Source organism: Coenobita brevimanus, chromosome 39, assembly GCF_032717465.1.
Source record: "Coenobita brevimanus isolate Jiangsu-jjx chromosome 39, ASM3271746v2, whole genome shotgun sequence".
NCBI lineage: Eukaryota > Metazoa > Arthropoda > Malacostraca > Decapoda > Coenobitidae > Coenobita > Coenobita brevimanus.
In genome coordinates this window covers 30,283,033-30,301,317 of record NC_136992.1, presented here as the reverse complement: position 1 = coordinate 30,301,317, position 18,285 = coordinate 30,283,033, and the positions used below count along the sequence as shown (strand labels likewise).

The 18,285-nt window shown below is 43.1% G+C and overlaps 1 protein-coding gene across 1 annotated transcript in view; it reads left to right on the top strand.

Moving 5' to 3' along the window:
- Positions 1-15,007: 15,007 nt before the first annotated feature.
- The window catches only part of LOC145396841 (uncharacterized), a 64,953-nt gene continuing 61,675 nt past the window's right edge, over positions 15,008-18,285 (top strand). The window contains exon 1 of the mRNA XM_080270124.1: positions 15,008-15,275. Within this exon, the coding sequence (XP_080126250.1) occupies positions 15,008-15,275 (268 nt within the window). The remainder of the gene's footprint in view (positions 15,276-18,285) is intronic.

Genomic DNA, 18,285 nt, shown 5'->3' with positions numbered 1-18,285 from the left:
GTTGGCTACGGCTATGGCAAGTGATGGTAGTGAGCATGGTGGCATCTGGTAATAAAGACTACTAGTAAAGAGTAACGGAGTGATGGTGTGCATAGAATTCCACCTGTTTTGATAGATCTGGAAATAAAATAAATAAATAAAGATCGAGGTTGTGGTGTTTTTTAATGGAAGAAAGAAGGAACCAAAGGCCAGGCTGATGTACTAAGGCTATGGCAAGCGATGATAGCATGTATGATGAAACCAACATATTAATACTAATAATGAATAATAAAATACTGCTATACATATACTTCCCCTAATTTTGATTTTTGAGTGACCTAGAAAAAAAAATGTGAGGTATCAAGATCATGGTGGCAGTTATGGTGATTATGGTTGTCATGGTAACAGTTATGGTGGATTATGGTTGTCATGGTAACAGTTATGGTGGATTATGGTTGTCATGGTAACAGTTATGGTGGAGATTATGGTTGTCACAGCCAAAACTAAATCGCCAAGGAAGAGATGCTAGGGGAAACGATAATGTCGAGGGAGCAACCACAAGGAAGGCAAAGGGAAGGCTAAGAAAGTGCTGTTGGTTTGATATTACCCAGCCATATCCTAACTAAATCGCCCAGGAAGAGATGTTAGGGAGCTTCCTTACCTGTCCCATACTCTCCTTAATTTACCTGGCTTCCTTACACCTTTTCCTGAGCAGTTTTGTACAGATTAATATTATCTTGAATGTTATTTATTTATGAGAGAAGAGGGTGTGAGTTGGGGGGAAGGCGGCGTAATGGCAGGGGACAGGGCGACACGGAGATGATTTGTTTGTGGCCACCCCTTACGGGATTAAGGGGTGTGGCTATAAACAGACAGAGACAGACAGATAGACAGAAAGACGTTACTAATGCAATCTCAGTCAACCCTAAAAACATGTGCGTTGCATTACAGAGAATATGGAAGTGTAATAAGCAAAATAAATCGCAAAGGAAAAGGTGTTCTACCGTCTGCATTAATGAGAATATGGGGGTGTAATAAGCAAAATAAATCGCTAAGGAAAAGACGCTCCAACATATGCATTAAAGTAAATATGGAGTGTAATAAGCAAAATAAATAGCTAACGAAAAGGTGCTCTAACATATGCATTAAAGGGAATACTGAGGTGAAATAAGCAAAATAAATCGCTATAAGAAAGGGTGCTCTGACATATAATTTGCACTGAAAAGAATATAGATGTGTAATAAGCAAAATAAATTGCCAAGGAAAAGGTGCTCCAGTTCTAACACCTCCGCCCAGATGGCCTGCGGTCCTTTTGCTGTTTATTTCACATTACGCAGAGACAGACATGAATGGATCTTGAATTTGCCTCTGTTATCTTGTTTTTTATTTTGTCTTGGAGGGAACAATCTTGCGGACTCCTGGCTTTTGGTTCCTTCTTGCATTAAAAAAAAAGAAAAAAGAAAGAAAGATAGATAGAAAAAGAGACAGTGCTACGGCTCTACATCGCTTCCTTACCTTCATGAGGAGAATCACTCTCGTTGGTGTAGTGGTGAGTTTGTAGAGTCGCCGGGGGGGGGGGGGCAAGGAGTCACCATACCGTCACTTCTTTGCTACCAGGTCCCCTCCTGTGGGTGGTAGGGGACGGGTTACCAGGAGGTGAGGTTGGCAGGGGTCGTGGGTGGTAGGGGAGGTGATGGCAGGGGTGACGCTGGCAGAGGTTGTGGGTGGTAGGGGAGGGGATGGCAGGGGTTGTGGGTGGTAGGGGAGGGGATGGCAGGGGTTGTGGGTGGTAGGGGAGGGGTTTGCAGGGATGACGTTGGCAGGGGTTGTGGGTGGTAGGAGAGGGGTTAGCAGGGGTTATGTTGGCAGAGGTCGTGGGTGGTAGGGGAGGTGATGGCAGGGGTGACGTTAGCAGGGGATGTGGGTGGTAGGGGAGGGGTCAGCAGGGGTTGGAAGGGGTTAATAGAGACGCAAGTATGAGTATCTTCTCCAAGTCTAACGAATACATACTGTAAGGGACAAATCGAACCATCTGAAACACGCACGGGTACATGCAGGGATTTCACTGTATTTCGCCTTTAGTTAATTTTGTTCAGACGGAATGGAGAATAAAATTGTTTCCCTGACTACACACTGATTACGGCAGGGCAGGGCAAGGTAGGGTAGGGTAGGATAGGGTAGAGTAGGGTAGGGTAGGGTAGGTAGGGTAAGGTTGGGTTGGGTTGAGTTGGGTTGGGTTGGGTTGGCTAGGGTAGGGTAGGGTAGGGTAGGGTAGGGTAGGGTAGGGTAGGGCAGGGCAGGGCAGAAAGAGCTAGATGAAGAGGGTCAGTGTGGGGTAACAGGAGCAAATCCAGCACTTGCGTCACCAATCTGAAGAGGTTAATTCATCATGGTTGTGTAAGCTTTAATTATGTATAGCCCACTACCTTGATGTATTGCTATCAGGTAACCACACTAAGAGAAAAGCTGACTGATTTCTTGTAGCCCAGGAAACCAATTACAACTCTGTGATCACCTCGTACTCAACCAGATGTGGCCCATAGGTTTTTAATGTGAGTGTTTGGGGGTTTACTGTTTACAAAATGCCGCTCATGTTACAGCGACTGGTCATGTCTTTAGCCTAACCAGGACAGCCACACTCCTGCTGCGGCAATACAGAACTGAATGGCATTGATTTCTGGTCATTCTGCGGGCTCCCTGTTCTGAACCGGAGATCTGAGCTTATTAATTCCTTCAGTATAAAAACTATATATATTATCTATCTATCCATCCACCTATCTATCTATCTATCTATTCATCCATCCATCTATTTATCTACCTATTCATCCATCCATTTATCTATCTATCAATCTCTTTCAATCAATCCATCCATTATTTATCTACCAATTCATCCATCCATCTATTTACTTATTTATCTATCTATCTATCTATCTATCTATATGTCACGGACGTGCCATAAACACACCCATACTTACGTCCATCACATCAGTTCTGAATGAGATGGCCATGGTATGTATTCAATATGGACAGTGGGTATTGGTGCTCAAGCAGTGATAAGGGAAGGTGTGTAGGAGTATCTGTTGGCCGTACAGATCTACACGGAACGGACTGATCTCCATCCAGTGTGATAAGAAAACAAACCAGGACAAATCACAACAAAACCAGGTAATACTTTGGGCTAACCTGTTTTGTGCTGACGTTTCTGAGAACAAAACATTCCAAGCTACGCCAATCCATCGCTTGACCAGAAAAACTACTCAAGGGTAACATATCACTATATTTTTATGCTGAGTCAAATGGCAGTAGCATGACCTCTTCTCTAAAATATTAGTCAATCACTTCCCTGTATTGGTCCTCAGTACATTCCTCTACTTTTGGTGTAATTCGTGTAATACTTTTTAAACTACTCAAGGGTAACACATCACTATTTTTTTATGCTGAGTTAAATGGCAGTAGCATGACTTCTTCTCTAAAAATATTCGTCAATCACTTCTCTGTAATGGTCATCAGTCGTTCCTCTACGTTTGGTGTAATTCGTGTAATACTTTTTAAAACTACTCAAGGGTAACACATCACCCTATTTTTTCTATACTGAAAAAGTCAAATGGCAGAAGCATGACCTCCTCCCTAAAATGTCCGTCAATCACTTTCCTGTATTGGTCCTCAGTCATTCCTCTACGTTTGGTGTAATTCGTGTAATACTTTTTTCCACAACGTAGCTAACACACAGACACACTGAACCAAACGTTGCCAACACAGACACAGGAAGTCAAACCCGTAACGCCTGACTGACGCGCGGCTGTAAAAAAGTGGTGGTGGTGGTGGTGGTCGGGATGGGGAGGGGTTAACCTGGATCGTAGTGGAGAAGGGTGACTACAGACAGGTGAGGAAGGTCGCTGATTACGCAAGAACAGGTGTAAAAAACAAGGTGTGGCGTGTTGTGGTAGATATGATGACTTCCTTATATCTACCTTCACTTGTCCCCCCCCCTCCCTATCTACCTTCCCCTCCCCTCCCCATCCCTCACAGATTCCGCCTTCTCCCCACGCCTCCCCTGCCCCATACTTCTTTCCTACCCTTACCGACTCTACCAATCCCCCTCCCCCTTTCCCTTCCCTTCCCTCCTCTCCCCTGTCCCTTCCCTCTTCTCCCCTTTCCCTCCCCTACCCTCCCAACTATAAAAACTGCACCAGCAAAACTATTGTGCGCGAACTCACAAAAAATATACGCACCCAACCATTTGCAATAAATAAAATAAACTGTCTCCATGCAAGCTAAGAGACTGGTGGTAGTAGTAGTAGTGGTAGTAGTAGTAGTAATAGTAGCACCGCAGCAGTAGTAGCAGCAGTAGTAGTAGTAAACACACAGAAAGACAGTCAATAGATAAGCCGTACCGGTACACTTTAAAAATCGGAATGTAGTGACTGAGGAGAGTTCACAACAGCCCCCATTCAAAAGACAGTTTACAAAATAGTCCACATCATTCAGTTTTACCAAGATTTTAATATATTAGACAGGCATACCCTAAAGTAGGTAGTTAAGAGGAAGTTATAAAAGTAGGTGGAATTTCAAGCATTTTAATATTACAGGTTACTAACGAATACCTTACTCAATTACCTTACAGAAGCAGGTAACAGTAATCATGACGTTACTGTGTTTATTATGCAGTTACACATCATTTATTATATTATTTCTACGCAAACTTGGCCCAGAGATTTGTCCTTTTGCAGTTTATTTTACGTAGCTCAGTGGTAGCAAAAGGTAATGCTACAGGTGTACATCTTTTCCATGGCACTTCATCGTGACTAGCATCATACTCTAGTTTTAATTTCCTGTTGCAATTAAGGCTTCAAGGTGGACTGACAGCACTTTTAGACCAAGGTAAAAATATTATAGTACCGTACCAACCTGTGGGCTTCTAGGAAATTTTATGTGACTAAACCCATCTAAGGGAATGACTGACAAAAAATTAAATATCTTGGCTGGAGGATTTTTTTGATGCTCCCATCCCCCCCAACGTCTAAGAAGTGTTGACCATATTATTATGAGATTCACTGCTCGTTTCGCTCACTCGCACCCCAAGCACGTATCCAGACCAGCATCAATATGAAGTAAAATATCGCAAAACTGACTCGTGTACGCCCCAATTACCATTAAATAATTTTGGTACTGACAGACACACAATCTTCCCAAAACCTGACGAATATATATGGGAAAAATCGAAACAATCTGAAACACGCACTGGTAGGGCCAGGGTTTTCACTACACGTCGCTAGTTGTAATCATTCTTCAGACGGAATTGGGAAGAGACGAGACAATACCGTTTTTACTCAATTTGATCCTGATTTTCGTCCTTTTGCTGTTTATTTCACATAGTTAAGTGGCAGAAAAACATTGCTACGGCTCTACACCCTTTCCATAGCACTTCTTCGTGACTAGGCCGGGATATGATGGAAGAGTATATGCTGGAGTGAGTATGCTGGAATGAAGAAATGTAGTTAAACTGATATAAGGCTGAAGAGTATATATCCATAGCACTTCTTCGTGACTAGCACCATACTGATCTGTAGGTGAGTCCCATGATGGAAGAGTCTGTGATGGAATGAGTATGAAAGAATGAGGGAAGAAAGGTTTGAGTTGAAGAAGAAATTAGGTGGAAGAGGAATGAAGGAGTGTACATGAAATGGGATCAGGTGGAAGAGTTGATGCTGGAATGTGAGTGGAGGTGGAATGATGGAGTGTACCTGAGATGGCATTAGGTGGAAGAGGTGATGGTGGCATGTGTGTTGGGTGGAATGAAGGAGTGCAGCTGAGGGGGGATTAGTCTAGGAGGAAGAGTTGATGGTGGAATGGGAGTAAAGGTGGAATGATGGAGTGTGGCTGAGAAGGAATTAGGTGGATGAGGTGATGGTGGAATGGGAGTGGAAGTGGAATGAAGGAGTGGAAATGATGAGGGATAGACTGAGAATGATTGATGGCAGGTCTATTGATGGTAGATTGAACGACATACATCATACTACTGTTTCTCTCTCTCTCTCTCTCTCTCTCTCTCTCACACACACACACACACACGCCATAGTTGACATTCTACCAGTTTTTGTGTCGGTTTTTTTTTTTTTTTTTCTTGGCTTGTTATTTGCAGTTTATCATCTATCGCACGCGAGAGAGAGAGAGAGAGAGAGAGAGAGAGAGGTACAGTATGTTCTTTTTTTGGTCTTGTTTTTGTTGTTGCTGTTGTAGAAGGCCATGTGTTTGTGTTTTTTGTTTGTTCCCATCAACCTTCATTACCTTATGCGTATCCCCCCCTTCTCTCTCTCTCTCTCTCTCTCTCTCTCTCTCTCTCTATTGTTGTTGTTGTTCTTCTTCTTCTTCTTTTCCTCCTCCTCCTCCTCCTCCTTTTTCTTCTCCTCCTCCTCCTTCTTTTTCTCTTTTCTCTTCTTCTTTTCTCCTTCTTCTCCTTCTCCTTCTGTCAGCACATAACAAAATTTTCACATACTCTGCTCACCCTCCACCCCATAAGCTAAAACACACACACACACACACACACACACACACACACACACACACACACACACACACACATACACACACACCAATTTCCTTCCTTCCTACATACATCACTCTCATTACCAGTCCTTTCTTCCTTTCTTTCTGTCTTCCTCTCCATCCCTCTTCCTTCATTTTCTTTGCTGTTGTCCTTTGCTTCCCTACTTCCTTCATTTTCCTTCTGTCTGTCTTTCTTTCCTTCCCTTCTCCTTCATTTCCCTCCTTTTGTCTTTCTTTCCTTTCCTATTTATTTCATTGTCCTTGTCTTCATTTCCTTCAAAACTTCATTTTCTTGGTCTTCCTTTCCTTCCCTCTTCCTTCAATCCTCTTTTTGTCTTCCTTTCCTTCTCTACTTCCTTCATTTTTCGTTGTCCTTCCTTTCCTTCCCTACTTTCTTACATTTCCTCTTTTTGTTTTCCTTTCCTTCACTTTCCTTCTTTCCTGTCTTCATTTCCTTCTATTTGTCTTCTTTTTCTTTCCTACTTCCTTCATTTCTTCTTTGTCCTTCTTTCCATCCCTACTTCCTTCATTTTCCTTATTCCCTGTCTTCATTTCCTTTCCTACTTCCTTCATTTCTTCTTTGTCCTTCCTTTCCATCCCTACTTCCTTCATTTTCCTTATTCCCTGCCTTCATTTCCTTTCCTACTTCCTTCATTTCTTCTTTGTCCTTCCTTTCCATCCCTACTTCCTTCATTTTCCTTATTCCCTGTCTTCATTTCCTTCCCTACTTCCTTCATTTCTTCTTTGTCCTTCCTATCCTTCCCTACTTCCTTCATTTCTTCTTTGTCCTTCCTATCCTTCCCTACTTCCCTCATTTTTCTGTCCTTACCAACACCGTATTTCATTATCTTCACTAGTTCCTTCTTTCTTTTCGCTTCCTCCTTCATTCGTTTCTTTCCTTCGTTCCTTCATCATCATCTTTCTCTCCCCAAGTCCCTTTTCTCTCTTTCCTTCCTTCAATATCACCATCTTCCTTCATATCTCCTTTATTCTTTACCCAAGTCCCTTTTCTCTCCTCCTCCTCCTTCCCTCCTCCATCATCGCCATCTTCCTTCATGACTCACTCTCTCTCCAAGCCCAATTTCTCTCCTTCCTTCCTTCATTATCGCCATCTTCCTTCACACCTCATTCATTCTCCCTCCAAGTCCCTTTTCTGTCTTTCTCCTCCTTCCTTCCTTCCTCCATTATAGTGATTTTCCTTTACACCTCACTTACTCTCTCTCTCTCCCAAGTCCCCTTTTTTCCTCTCCTTCTCACCATCTTCCTTTATGCCTCACTCATCTCTCTCCAAGTCCTTCTCTCCTGCTCCTCCTTCCTTCTCTCCTCCCTCCCTCCCCTTCTTTCTTCCTTCCTTCGTTCCTTCTCCTCAATTATTGCCTACTCGTTCCTTCCATCCTGTAAATATCCTTCCTTTTCTACTCCCTTTTCCCTCCTTCCTTCCTTCTTTCTAATTTATCTTCCTTTTCCTTTCCTTTCCCTTCCTTGATCTTTCCTTTCATCAGTATTCATTATTAACCTTCCTTCCTTCTCCTATGTAGTCTACATTCTTTCTTACTTCCATTTTTCCTCGTATGTCCCTCCTCCTTTCCCTCTCCTTCAATCCTCTCTCTCTCTCTCTCTCTCTCTCTCTCTCTCTCTCTCTCTCTCTCTCCATTTTCTCATAAATTTCTAAAACCGGTGGAAAAGAGAAAATCCTCAGCGTCTTCTTTCAACAGCCATATCTCTGTCACTTTAAACGCAACGGAAAAAGCCAGTGCCCGTCCAATTCAAATTCAAACGAAAATTAACGGCCGTAACGAAATCAAGCAGCGATGAATCTCTCCGTAACGTCATCCTCGTGCAATACCCTTCAAAAAACAGTCCAGCTTTTTTTTTTTCTTTTCATCGTTTCATAGTTTTTCATGCTCTATTTTTTCCCGAGGGACAAGAGGATGCCAAGCACGGGAATTTGGCATTAAGGGTCATTTTCCGGCAGGGGGATTATAGGAGGGTCGGCCATTGGTGCTCCCTCGACGCTCATTCGCAGATCTGTGCCGGGAATGGTCAAGCTCCGCCCCCTTATATTCCCTTCACGGTACTGATTGGCTTGCAGTTGCCATGCTTCGCCGGTGTCCAAATTGATGAGGATATTTTCACATATCCATACCTCCTAACTGCCTAGAAATCTGTAAATATCCGTCTAAAACCTTGAAGACATTGATGGTTAAGGAGAAGAGGGAAAGTGCTTGAGGGAAAGACGTTAAATAAGAGGAACCGCACGAGACGGCAAGACTGGTGGAAATCAATGTCGGGAATCCTGGAATCTCCGCCCACTTCCCGTCCGCAGCCAATCAGCGCCCTCCGCCCGACAGGTGAAGGTAAACAAAAGAGATATTAATTTGATCCTTAAATATCCCTCAAGGTAACACCCATCGGCGATTATCTTACCCTTCAGACAGCCAAAAATGGATTAATGTGATGGATGAGAGGGGAAAGAAAGTCCAGAAAGGGGTGAGTAAAGGTGAAAAATGTCCATGAAAAGGACGTCATCCGGCGGAACTAAAAGCCCGCGAAATGCTACCCCCTCCTTCCTCCCCCCCAAAGCTGTGATGGAGGAGGCCTGACGGAGGGTGGAGGTATCGGGCGTCCTCAGTGTCTCCGTTGACATCGCGACAACCCCGACACGAGGGAAGGAAGGAAGGAAAAGGCGAAGGAAGGAAGGAATCAAGGAAGGAAAAAGAATAATACGAGGAATAGGCAAGAGGAATCCTGCACTCTTCATCCTCTTGCTTGTGTGTTTTTATTTTCCTAGCCCGACTTCAAATCAACGGTTACACCTGTCGGAATTCAAAATCATCCGTTATTCCGTTTGATTTCGAATTAAAAATCACCCGATATTCTAGTTGGCTTGAAACCCGTTAATCTTGGACTCCAAAGTCATCCGTTAATCACGTCCAGTTTCGTAATCATGGGACATTCTTACCTGACTTCAAAATCGCCCGTTATTCTTCTCCGATTGTAAAAACAAGTTATTCTCAACAGACTTCAAAACCATCCGTTATTCGTGTATAAAATCAACCGTTGCTCTTGTGGGATTTCGAAATCACTAGCGATTCTTTTCCGAGGTTTTAAAAAATCACCCGAAAGAATGCTGTAAATTATGATAAAACACTGCCATACCCGCCACTAGAAATTTACCAGAATTATATCCATTGTTTGTTTGTTTTTGGTCATCTCTCGGACCGAAAAAGGAAGACGAAGAAGTGAAGATTACGAGGGAAGCCGGAAGAAGAACCACTGCGCCAAGTCTCTCCCTTCAATCGTTTCGCGGCAGTTTCGTCATCTCGTCACCTTCTTCGTCGTATTCGCCATCTTCCTCGTCGTATCGTCATCTTCATCGTCTCTTCTTCTTCTTCATCGTCTCTTCATCTCCGTCTCCCTACCATCGTCCTCATCGTCTCGTCTTTTCCCTCGTCATTTTCGTCTCCCACGCGACATGGAGGACGAGAAGGTAAGCTTGAGATGTTTGGAATTAAGTTTTTTTCTTTCCCTTCAGGTAGATAGATAAATAAAGATAGATAAACATGCAGACAGACAGATAGATACCCCAGCGTTATATCCACATGGTTAGGGCTGTTAGGGCGGGGTCAAGATGTAGGGAACTTGAATGTTACGTGAATCTTACATTTCTCTTTTTTCACTACAGTCGGCTTTTTTTTTTCTTTTTTTTTTTTCCAGAAAAGCACTAAGCCACTCTCCTAACTGGGATACTAAGTGGAGAAGTATATGAAAGATAGGGGTGTGAGCTGGGGGGAGGGCAGCGAAATGGCATTGTACAGGACGACATGGAAGCGATTTGTTTGCGGCCACCCCTTATGGGATTAAAGCGTCTGCCAATAGATAGACAGATAGGTAGATAGATATAGATAGATGGATAGATAGATAGATGGATGGATAGATAGATAGATAGATGGGTTGTATGAAATTCAATCCGCCTTATTTATTATGCAGGAATGAATTATCTTAGTTACTTTCTAAATGAACTCTCGAGTCCTACATCTCGTCAGTTACGGAAGCTCCCCTAACACCTCTTCCGTAACGATTTATATGTAGATATAGCTGGTTATTTTTTTCTTTCCACGTTATGTATGTGAAGTGGGGCGATATTAGAAGAATTTACATAACACAGATGGGGACAGTAAGGTGTAATAAGGAAAACAAATCACTCAGGAAAAGGTGTTAGAGAGCTTTCTTATCCGGCGAGAATACGGGCCCTTGCCATCACCTAAGCTGCAAGGGGTTAGGAATATTTGTGGGGTTAGAACAAACGCACTACAGACATGCTCCTCATATTTCTCCATCTGTGCTCCCCCCCCCCCTACGTTTTTCACCCTCATCTCATCCTTAGGTGTGAAAAGAAGGACGATTTTTTTTTTTTTTACGTTAGGTTGCGCTGACGGTTTCTGGCAGACGATTAACCCCTTGGATCTGACGGTGTGAATTTTCTCAGTTTACCCAGGCTGACACCAGATAATTTTATGCAACTTATGATGGACAGTTTGTGGCGAAGGGGTTAATGGTGGCGCTATCTTGCTTTTCAATGCACAGAAGAATCCACACTCTTGAAGTCCGCAAAGTTGTTCTATCTAAAGGAAAAAAGTACATAAATAAATAAAGGAGGAGGGGAAGACAAGAGAGCCAAATTCAAGATCCGTTCATTTCGACAAGCCTGGACACATTGCGTTTAAAAGACTGGATGTCATAGGCAGGGGAAATACTCACAGAGGAAGACAGTTCCATAGTTGGCCTGTTGCATAAATAAATGGCTGAAAGTATCAGTTAAGTCTTACAGCTAAGTCTAACATTTACAGAGATGATTAGAAAAGGGTTGAGTTTGCAGCCACAAGGCTACTATGCGCCCGCCGTAGTGGTGGAGGGATGCACGCAGTAAATTCAGAAGTGCAGTGACCATGGAAGAAGGAAAAGTAAGAGATAAAGATGCAACAGTGTGGCAAAGGGAGAAAGGCTGAAGGGAGTCACTAACAAAAGGGGAGCTGGTATGAAGAAAAGCCTTTGACTCCATCCTGTTGCGAAGAGCTGCATATGGGTAGCCGGCCCACAAATGTGAGCTGTAATCCACACTGGGGCGAATAAGGTCCGTGTACAAAGTCAATGGTCGTGCAGGGGTAAAGGAAGGCACGAAGTCGACTTGGCACACTTGTTCTTTTGGACGCGAATTTTGCAAGAGGGGTAGCCTAGCGTGATCTTTCCATGACAGGTCCCGAGAGAAGGATACCCCAAGGAAATTCAGGAACGATGAAGGGTGGAGCTCTGTTCTCTGAATAGTAAAAGAGACACCCAAGGAAGATTTTGGCAGGTCGAAATGTGATGGAATTGAATTTTTGCTACATTAGAGGAGCAAGGTTACTTTCACCCCAATCAGAGCCCAGTCAGAAATTAGGTGTGCCACGGCCTCATCCCGTGACTGCTGACGTAACTCGTTCAAAAAGTCTATCCTGCTGTTCAGAAAGTCTACCCTGCTGTTCAGAACGTCTATCTAGCTGTTCTAGAAGTCTATCCTGCTGTTCAAAGTCTATTTAAAAAGTCTACTCTGCTGCTCAAAGTCTATCCAGCTGTTCAAAAAGTCTATCCTGCTGTTTAACAAGTCTACCCTGCTGTTCAATGCCTATCCTGTTGTTCAAATAGTCTACCCAGCTGTTCCAAAAGTCTATCCTCAGGCGAAGCAAATAATCTGGAAACAGCAAGAACAGAATGGAAAAATACGTAATGGGAGTGAAGAGGTACAGTTGGGGACAGGAATATCGCTTCGCATTTTGACCGAAGAATTACGAAGCTCTTACACAACATTCTGAAAAGGCTGTTGGCTTTTGAGGGTAGCATCACTAATCTCCAAAAGTCACTGTTCATTGTTTTGCTGTTTATCGTAAGGCAGTGGAGCGATATTAGTCCGCAATAGTTCGTCTTTTAGGGGCATCTCGAAACGAACAGATCTTGATTTTGTCTCTCTGTTATCTTGTTTTTGTTTTATTTAAAGGGAATAATCTTAAGGGCTTCTGGTCTTTGGTTCCTTCTTCCTTGCATAAAAAAAAAGAAAATCATTACCGCCAGACAGACAGTGGAGAGATGAGACAGAGAAGTTTGCAGTTAAAACGTGGCAGTGATTGGCTAGGTAAAGGAATTCGTGGAAAAGGTTGGGGGAGGCCTTTGTTCAGGAGCGGACTTGCAATGGCTGATGATGATGATGATGATGATGTTGTTGATGATAATAATGATGATGTTGCTGTTGATGATGATGATGATGATGTTGTTGTTGTTGATGATGATGATTTTGTTGATGATGATGATGATGATGATGATTTAGTTGTCGATGATGATGATGATGATGATGATGATGTTGTTGTTGTTGATGATGATGATTTTGTTGTTGATGATGATGATGATGATGATTTAGTTGTCGATGATGATGATGATGATGATGATGTTGTTGTTGTTGATGATGATGATGATGATGATGATGACACTTGTACACCTTAGCGCATTCAGGCTTACCCATTCACCCCGATGACGCTTAAAATCCTACTCGGCCTATCATCAGACGGTTTTTCGTCTTATGACAGACCTGCTGATCTGGAGGGGTTATAAAGGGTTTAATTAGGCCATTATCTTTAGCCAGACGCCTTCATTCCGTACGGGGTGGCCACAAACAAATCGCCTCCATGTCGCCCTGTCCCCTGCTATTTCGCTCACCTTCCCCCAACTTACACACCCCTCCTCTCTCATATACCTATCTATTCAAACTGGCTACAGATGGATAGATAGACAGACAGAAAGACACAGATAGACAGACAGACAGACAGACGGATAATCTCGGTGACGTCAAAAATAAAAAAAAATAAAAACGAGAAACCGTGGCTGTACATCCCTCCTGTGGCACTTCTTCGTGACTAGCATCATATTCTGGTGTTTCTCTATTGCTATAACTCAGTACTCAAAACTTACACCCTCTTTGTGGTGCTTCTTCGCGACTAGCATCATATTTTAGTGTTAACCTATTACTATAACTCAGCATTCAAGACTAACACCCTTTCTGCAGCACTTCTTCGTGACTAGCGTCATACATTCAAGACGGAGGGATGACAATTTAAGGCCAATGTAAAGAGAACAGAGTATAGCACTGTCCCGACCATGATTGGGTTGTTATTATTATTATTATTATTATTATTATCATTAGTCATTATTATTATTATTATTATTATCATTAATTATTTATTATTATTATTATTATTATTATTATTATTATTATTATCATCATTATTTATTTATTATTATTATTATTATTATTATTATTACTAGTAGTAGTAGTATTACTAATACTATTGCGAAAGATGAACAGAGGAAGGAAAATAAATAAATTTAAAATGGTACCAGTATTATCACTTGTATGACACTCTGCGCCCTAACACTGTTTCATAGGCGACTTATTTTGCTTATTACACCTTACTGTCCTTCTCTGTGTTCCTTAAATTATTCCAATATCGCCATACTCTGCATAGGTAACGTGCAAAGGGATATTAACCAGCCACGTACCAAAATAAATCGCTAAGGGAGGCTGCTTTCCAAAAATAATCGCTAACGAAGAAGTATTTGGGAGCCTCCTTACCTGAAATAAATCGCTAAGAGAGAGGTGTTTGGATGCCTCCTTGCCAAAAATAAATCGCTATGGGAGAGGTGTTTGGGAGGCTCATTACCAAAAATAAATCGCTAAGGGAGAAGTGTCTGGGAGCCTCCTTACCAAAAATAAATCGCTAAGGGACAGGTGCTTGGGAGCCTCCTTACCAAAAATAAATCGCTAACGGAAAGGTGTTGGGAAGCCTCCTTACCAAAAATAAATCGCTAAGGGTGAGGTGTTTGACAGCCTCCTTACCAAAAATAAATCGCTAAGGGAGAGGTGTTTAAGAGCCTCCTTACCAAAAATAAATCGCTAAGGGAGAGGTGTTTGGGAGGCTCCTTACCAAAAATAAATCGCTAAGAGAGAGGTGCTTGGGAGCCTCCTTACCAAAAACAAATCGCTAAGGAAGAGATGCTTAGAACCTCCTTACCTTCTCCGTGTTCCCTAAATCATTCTACTACGGCGTCTGCTATAGGTAACGTGCAAAAGGATATTAACCAGCCATATCCAAAAATAAATCGCTAAGGGAGGGGTGCTTGGAAGCCTCCTTACCAAAAAATAAATCGCCAAGGGAGAGGTGTTTGGGAGCCTCCTTACCCAAGAATACGAATCCTAGTTGAATAAATCGCCCGTCGTCAGCTGGATTACAACAAGGGATAAGACGCAACGACGGAAGGCATGACAGAAGACGCAACGACGGAAGGTAGGAGAGAAGACGCAACGACGGAAGGTAGGAGAGAAGACGCAACGACGGAAGGTAGGAGAGAAGACGCAACGACGGAAGGTAGGAGAGAAGACGCAACGACGGAAGGCATGACAGAAGACGCAACGACGGAAGGCATGACAGAAGACGCAACGACGGAAGGCATGACAGAAGACGCAACGACGGAAGGCATGACAGAAGACACAACGACGGAAGGCATGACAGAAGTCGCAACGACGGAAGGCATGACAGAAGACGCAACGACGGAAGGCATGACAGAAGACGCAACGACGGAAGGCATGGCAGAAGACGCAACGACGGAAGGCATGACAGAAGACGCAACGACGGAAGGCATGACAGAAGACGCAACGACGGAAGGTAGGAGAGAAGACGGAACGATGCGAGATGTTTATTCTTGCTAACTCTGCACGTGTTTATTACCACTCGTTAAACATCTTCCACTGAACGAGAATCAGAAATAAACCGGTAAGGAAGAGGTGTTATGGGGCAGAATTAGAAATAAACCGGTAAGGAAGAGGTGTTACGGAGCAGAATTAGAAATAAACCGGTAAGGAAGGGGTGTTAGCAACGAAGCAGAATCAGAAATAAACCGGTAAGGAAGAGGTGTTATGGAGCAGAATCAGAAATAAACCGGTAAGGAAGAGGTGTAACGGAGCAGAATAAGAAATAAACCGATAAGGAAGAGGTGTTACGGAGCAGAATTAGAAATAAACCGGTAAGGAAGAGGTGTTAGTAGCGGAGCAGATTCAGAAATAAACCGGTAAGGAAGAGGTGTAACGGAGCAGAATAAGAAATAAACCGATAAGGAAGAGGTGTTACGGAGCAGAATTAGAAATAAACCGGTAAGGAAGAGGTGTTAGTAGCGGAGCAGATTCAGAAATAAACCGGTAAGGAAGAGGTGTTACGGAGCAGAATTAGAAATAAACCGGTAAGGAAGAGGTGTTAGCAACGGAGCAGACTAAGAAATAAACCGGTAAGGAAGAGGTGTTACGGAGCAGAATCAGAAAAAAAAACGCTAAGGAAGAGGTGTTATGGAGGAGAATCAGAAATAAACCGGTATGGAAGAAGTGTTAGAAGCGAAGCAGAATCAGAAATAAACCGGTAAGGAGGAGGTGTTAGAAACGAAGCAGAATCATAAATAAACCGGTAAGGAAGAGGTGTTACGGACCAGAATCAGAAATTAACCGGTAAAGAAGAGGTGTTAGTAACGGAGCAGAATCAGAAATAAACCGTATGGAAGAGGATTTGGTAACGAAGCAAAATCAGAAATAAACCGGTAAGGAGGAGGTGTTAGTAACGGAGCAGAATCAGAAATAAACCGGTAAGGAAGAGGTGTTACGGAGCAGAATCATAAATAAACCGGTAAGGAAGAGGTGTAACGGAGCAGAATCAGAAATAAACCGCTAAAGAAGAGGTGTTAGAAAGCTTCCTACAGCCATACCACAATACCGCCCATGGTCAGACTGAAGGGTTAATTTGACTAGTAACCAAGGAGACTCATTCCTCCCCCAAAACTACAGCTCATCTAAAAAACCATCCTGGAATAATCAAAATCGGCGCCAGAGAGAGAGAGAGAGAGAGAGAGAGTGCTATACCAGTTCTATACTCGTTAATTTTCAGTTATATTTATTGAGGTGATGGAGTACAGAAGCATGAGTGGGATAAGAGTGTCAGCATCAACCCCGGCATGATTGGGATAAGTCTGGTAGTCTATTTCCATTAACGCAAGGTGATCTGATGCAGGTGTGTTACAGGTGTCATGTTTATGCTGCTACACACACACACACACACACACACACACACACACACACACTAATATGTCGTAGCACCTGTATCACAACATACCGTACATACTCGTACATAAATACACATATATACACAATATAAACACACACACACACACACACACACACACACACACACACACACACACACACACACACACACACACTTCCCCTTGTCTAGATAAGGATTGCACTATACTTAATGCCACACAACATAACCATCAAAGAAAGAGTCATTGAAGCCTGAGTAAGAAAAAAGAAAGAAAAAGATAAAAAGAAAAACAAAAAGAAAAAGAAAACTGAAAAAGAAAAAGAAAGAAAACAAAAAGTAAATGAAAGAAAACAAAAGAAAAAGAAAGAAAACAAAAAGAAAAACAAAGAAAACAAAAAGAAAAACAAGGAAACAAAGAAAGAAAAAACAAAAAGAAAGAAATCAAAACAAAACGAGAAAGAAAAAAAAAGTCTTCAGTGGCCTCTACAAATCTAATAAAGTTAATTTTGATTTTTATATATTCGTTCAAAGTAATCCTATTTGTTGTGTTTCTTTTCTGCTTAATGTGTGGGATTACAGGCTTAGGACATGATAGGCCTAGGTGACTTGAGAGTGTGAGGGGGTGACGTGTGTGTGTGTGTGTGTGTGTGTGTGTGTGTGTGTGTGTGTGTGTGTGTGTGTGTGTGTGTACTGTTTATATCTGTGTGTATTTGCATGCATATGTATGAATATTGTGATTCTGATTTTACCGCATATTTGTGTGTGTGTGTGTGTGTGTGTGTGTGTGTGTGTGTTTATTTTTGTATTACTAGACGCCTAATCCCTGAGTTCATCCAATCTAACCACGATAAAAATTACTCTTAATCCCTCTCATCATCACACACCTCATTACCAACTCAAGTCATCCTTCCTCATGTTCCCTCCTCATTATACTTGCATCTTCATCTCGGTCTCCCTCTCCTTCTTCCACCTTCCCTCCCTACTGCCCTACCTCTCCACCTTCCCTTCCTTCTTCTCTCCTTCCCTTCGTCTCCCCACCAGACCTCACTCTACCCAATCTCTCTCACTGTCTCCTTCATTGCTTCTTTCTCCCTCTCTCTCTCTCTCTCTCACATTCCCTCCCTCCCTCCCTTCCCCCTACCCTCCCTCCATCTGTGTTTCTCCCTCCCTCCTCCCTTCCTCCCTCCCTCCCCTTGCCTAATAAGCCATAAGGGGCTGTGTTCAAGTTACAATGGGTCGTGAGCAGGGAACCCCACGCGGCACGAGCGTACACACAGGCAGGGGACAGGCAGGGGTGGATGGGAGAGGCAGGGGGGAGGCAGAGGCAGATGGGAGAGGCAGGGGAAGGGAAGATGGGAACGAGACAAATGGGGAGAGAAAGGAGGTAGAGGTTAAGCTGGGAAGAGGAAGGGGGAGGCGGGGGGAGGCAGGGGAGAGAAGAGACAGGGGAGACAAGGAGGGATGAGGGAGATGGAGACACAGATGGTGAGAGACTGGAGGTGGGGTGGGGGGTACAGCTGGAAAGGGGCAGGGATAGGCAGGGGAGAGGCAGGAGCGGCAAGGGGGAGGGAAGAAGGGCTGTGGAGAGACA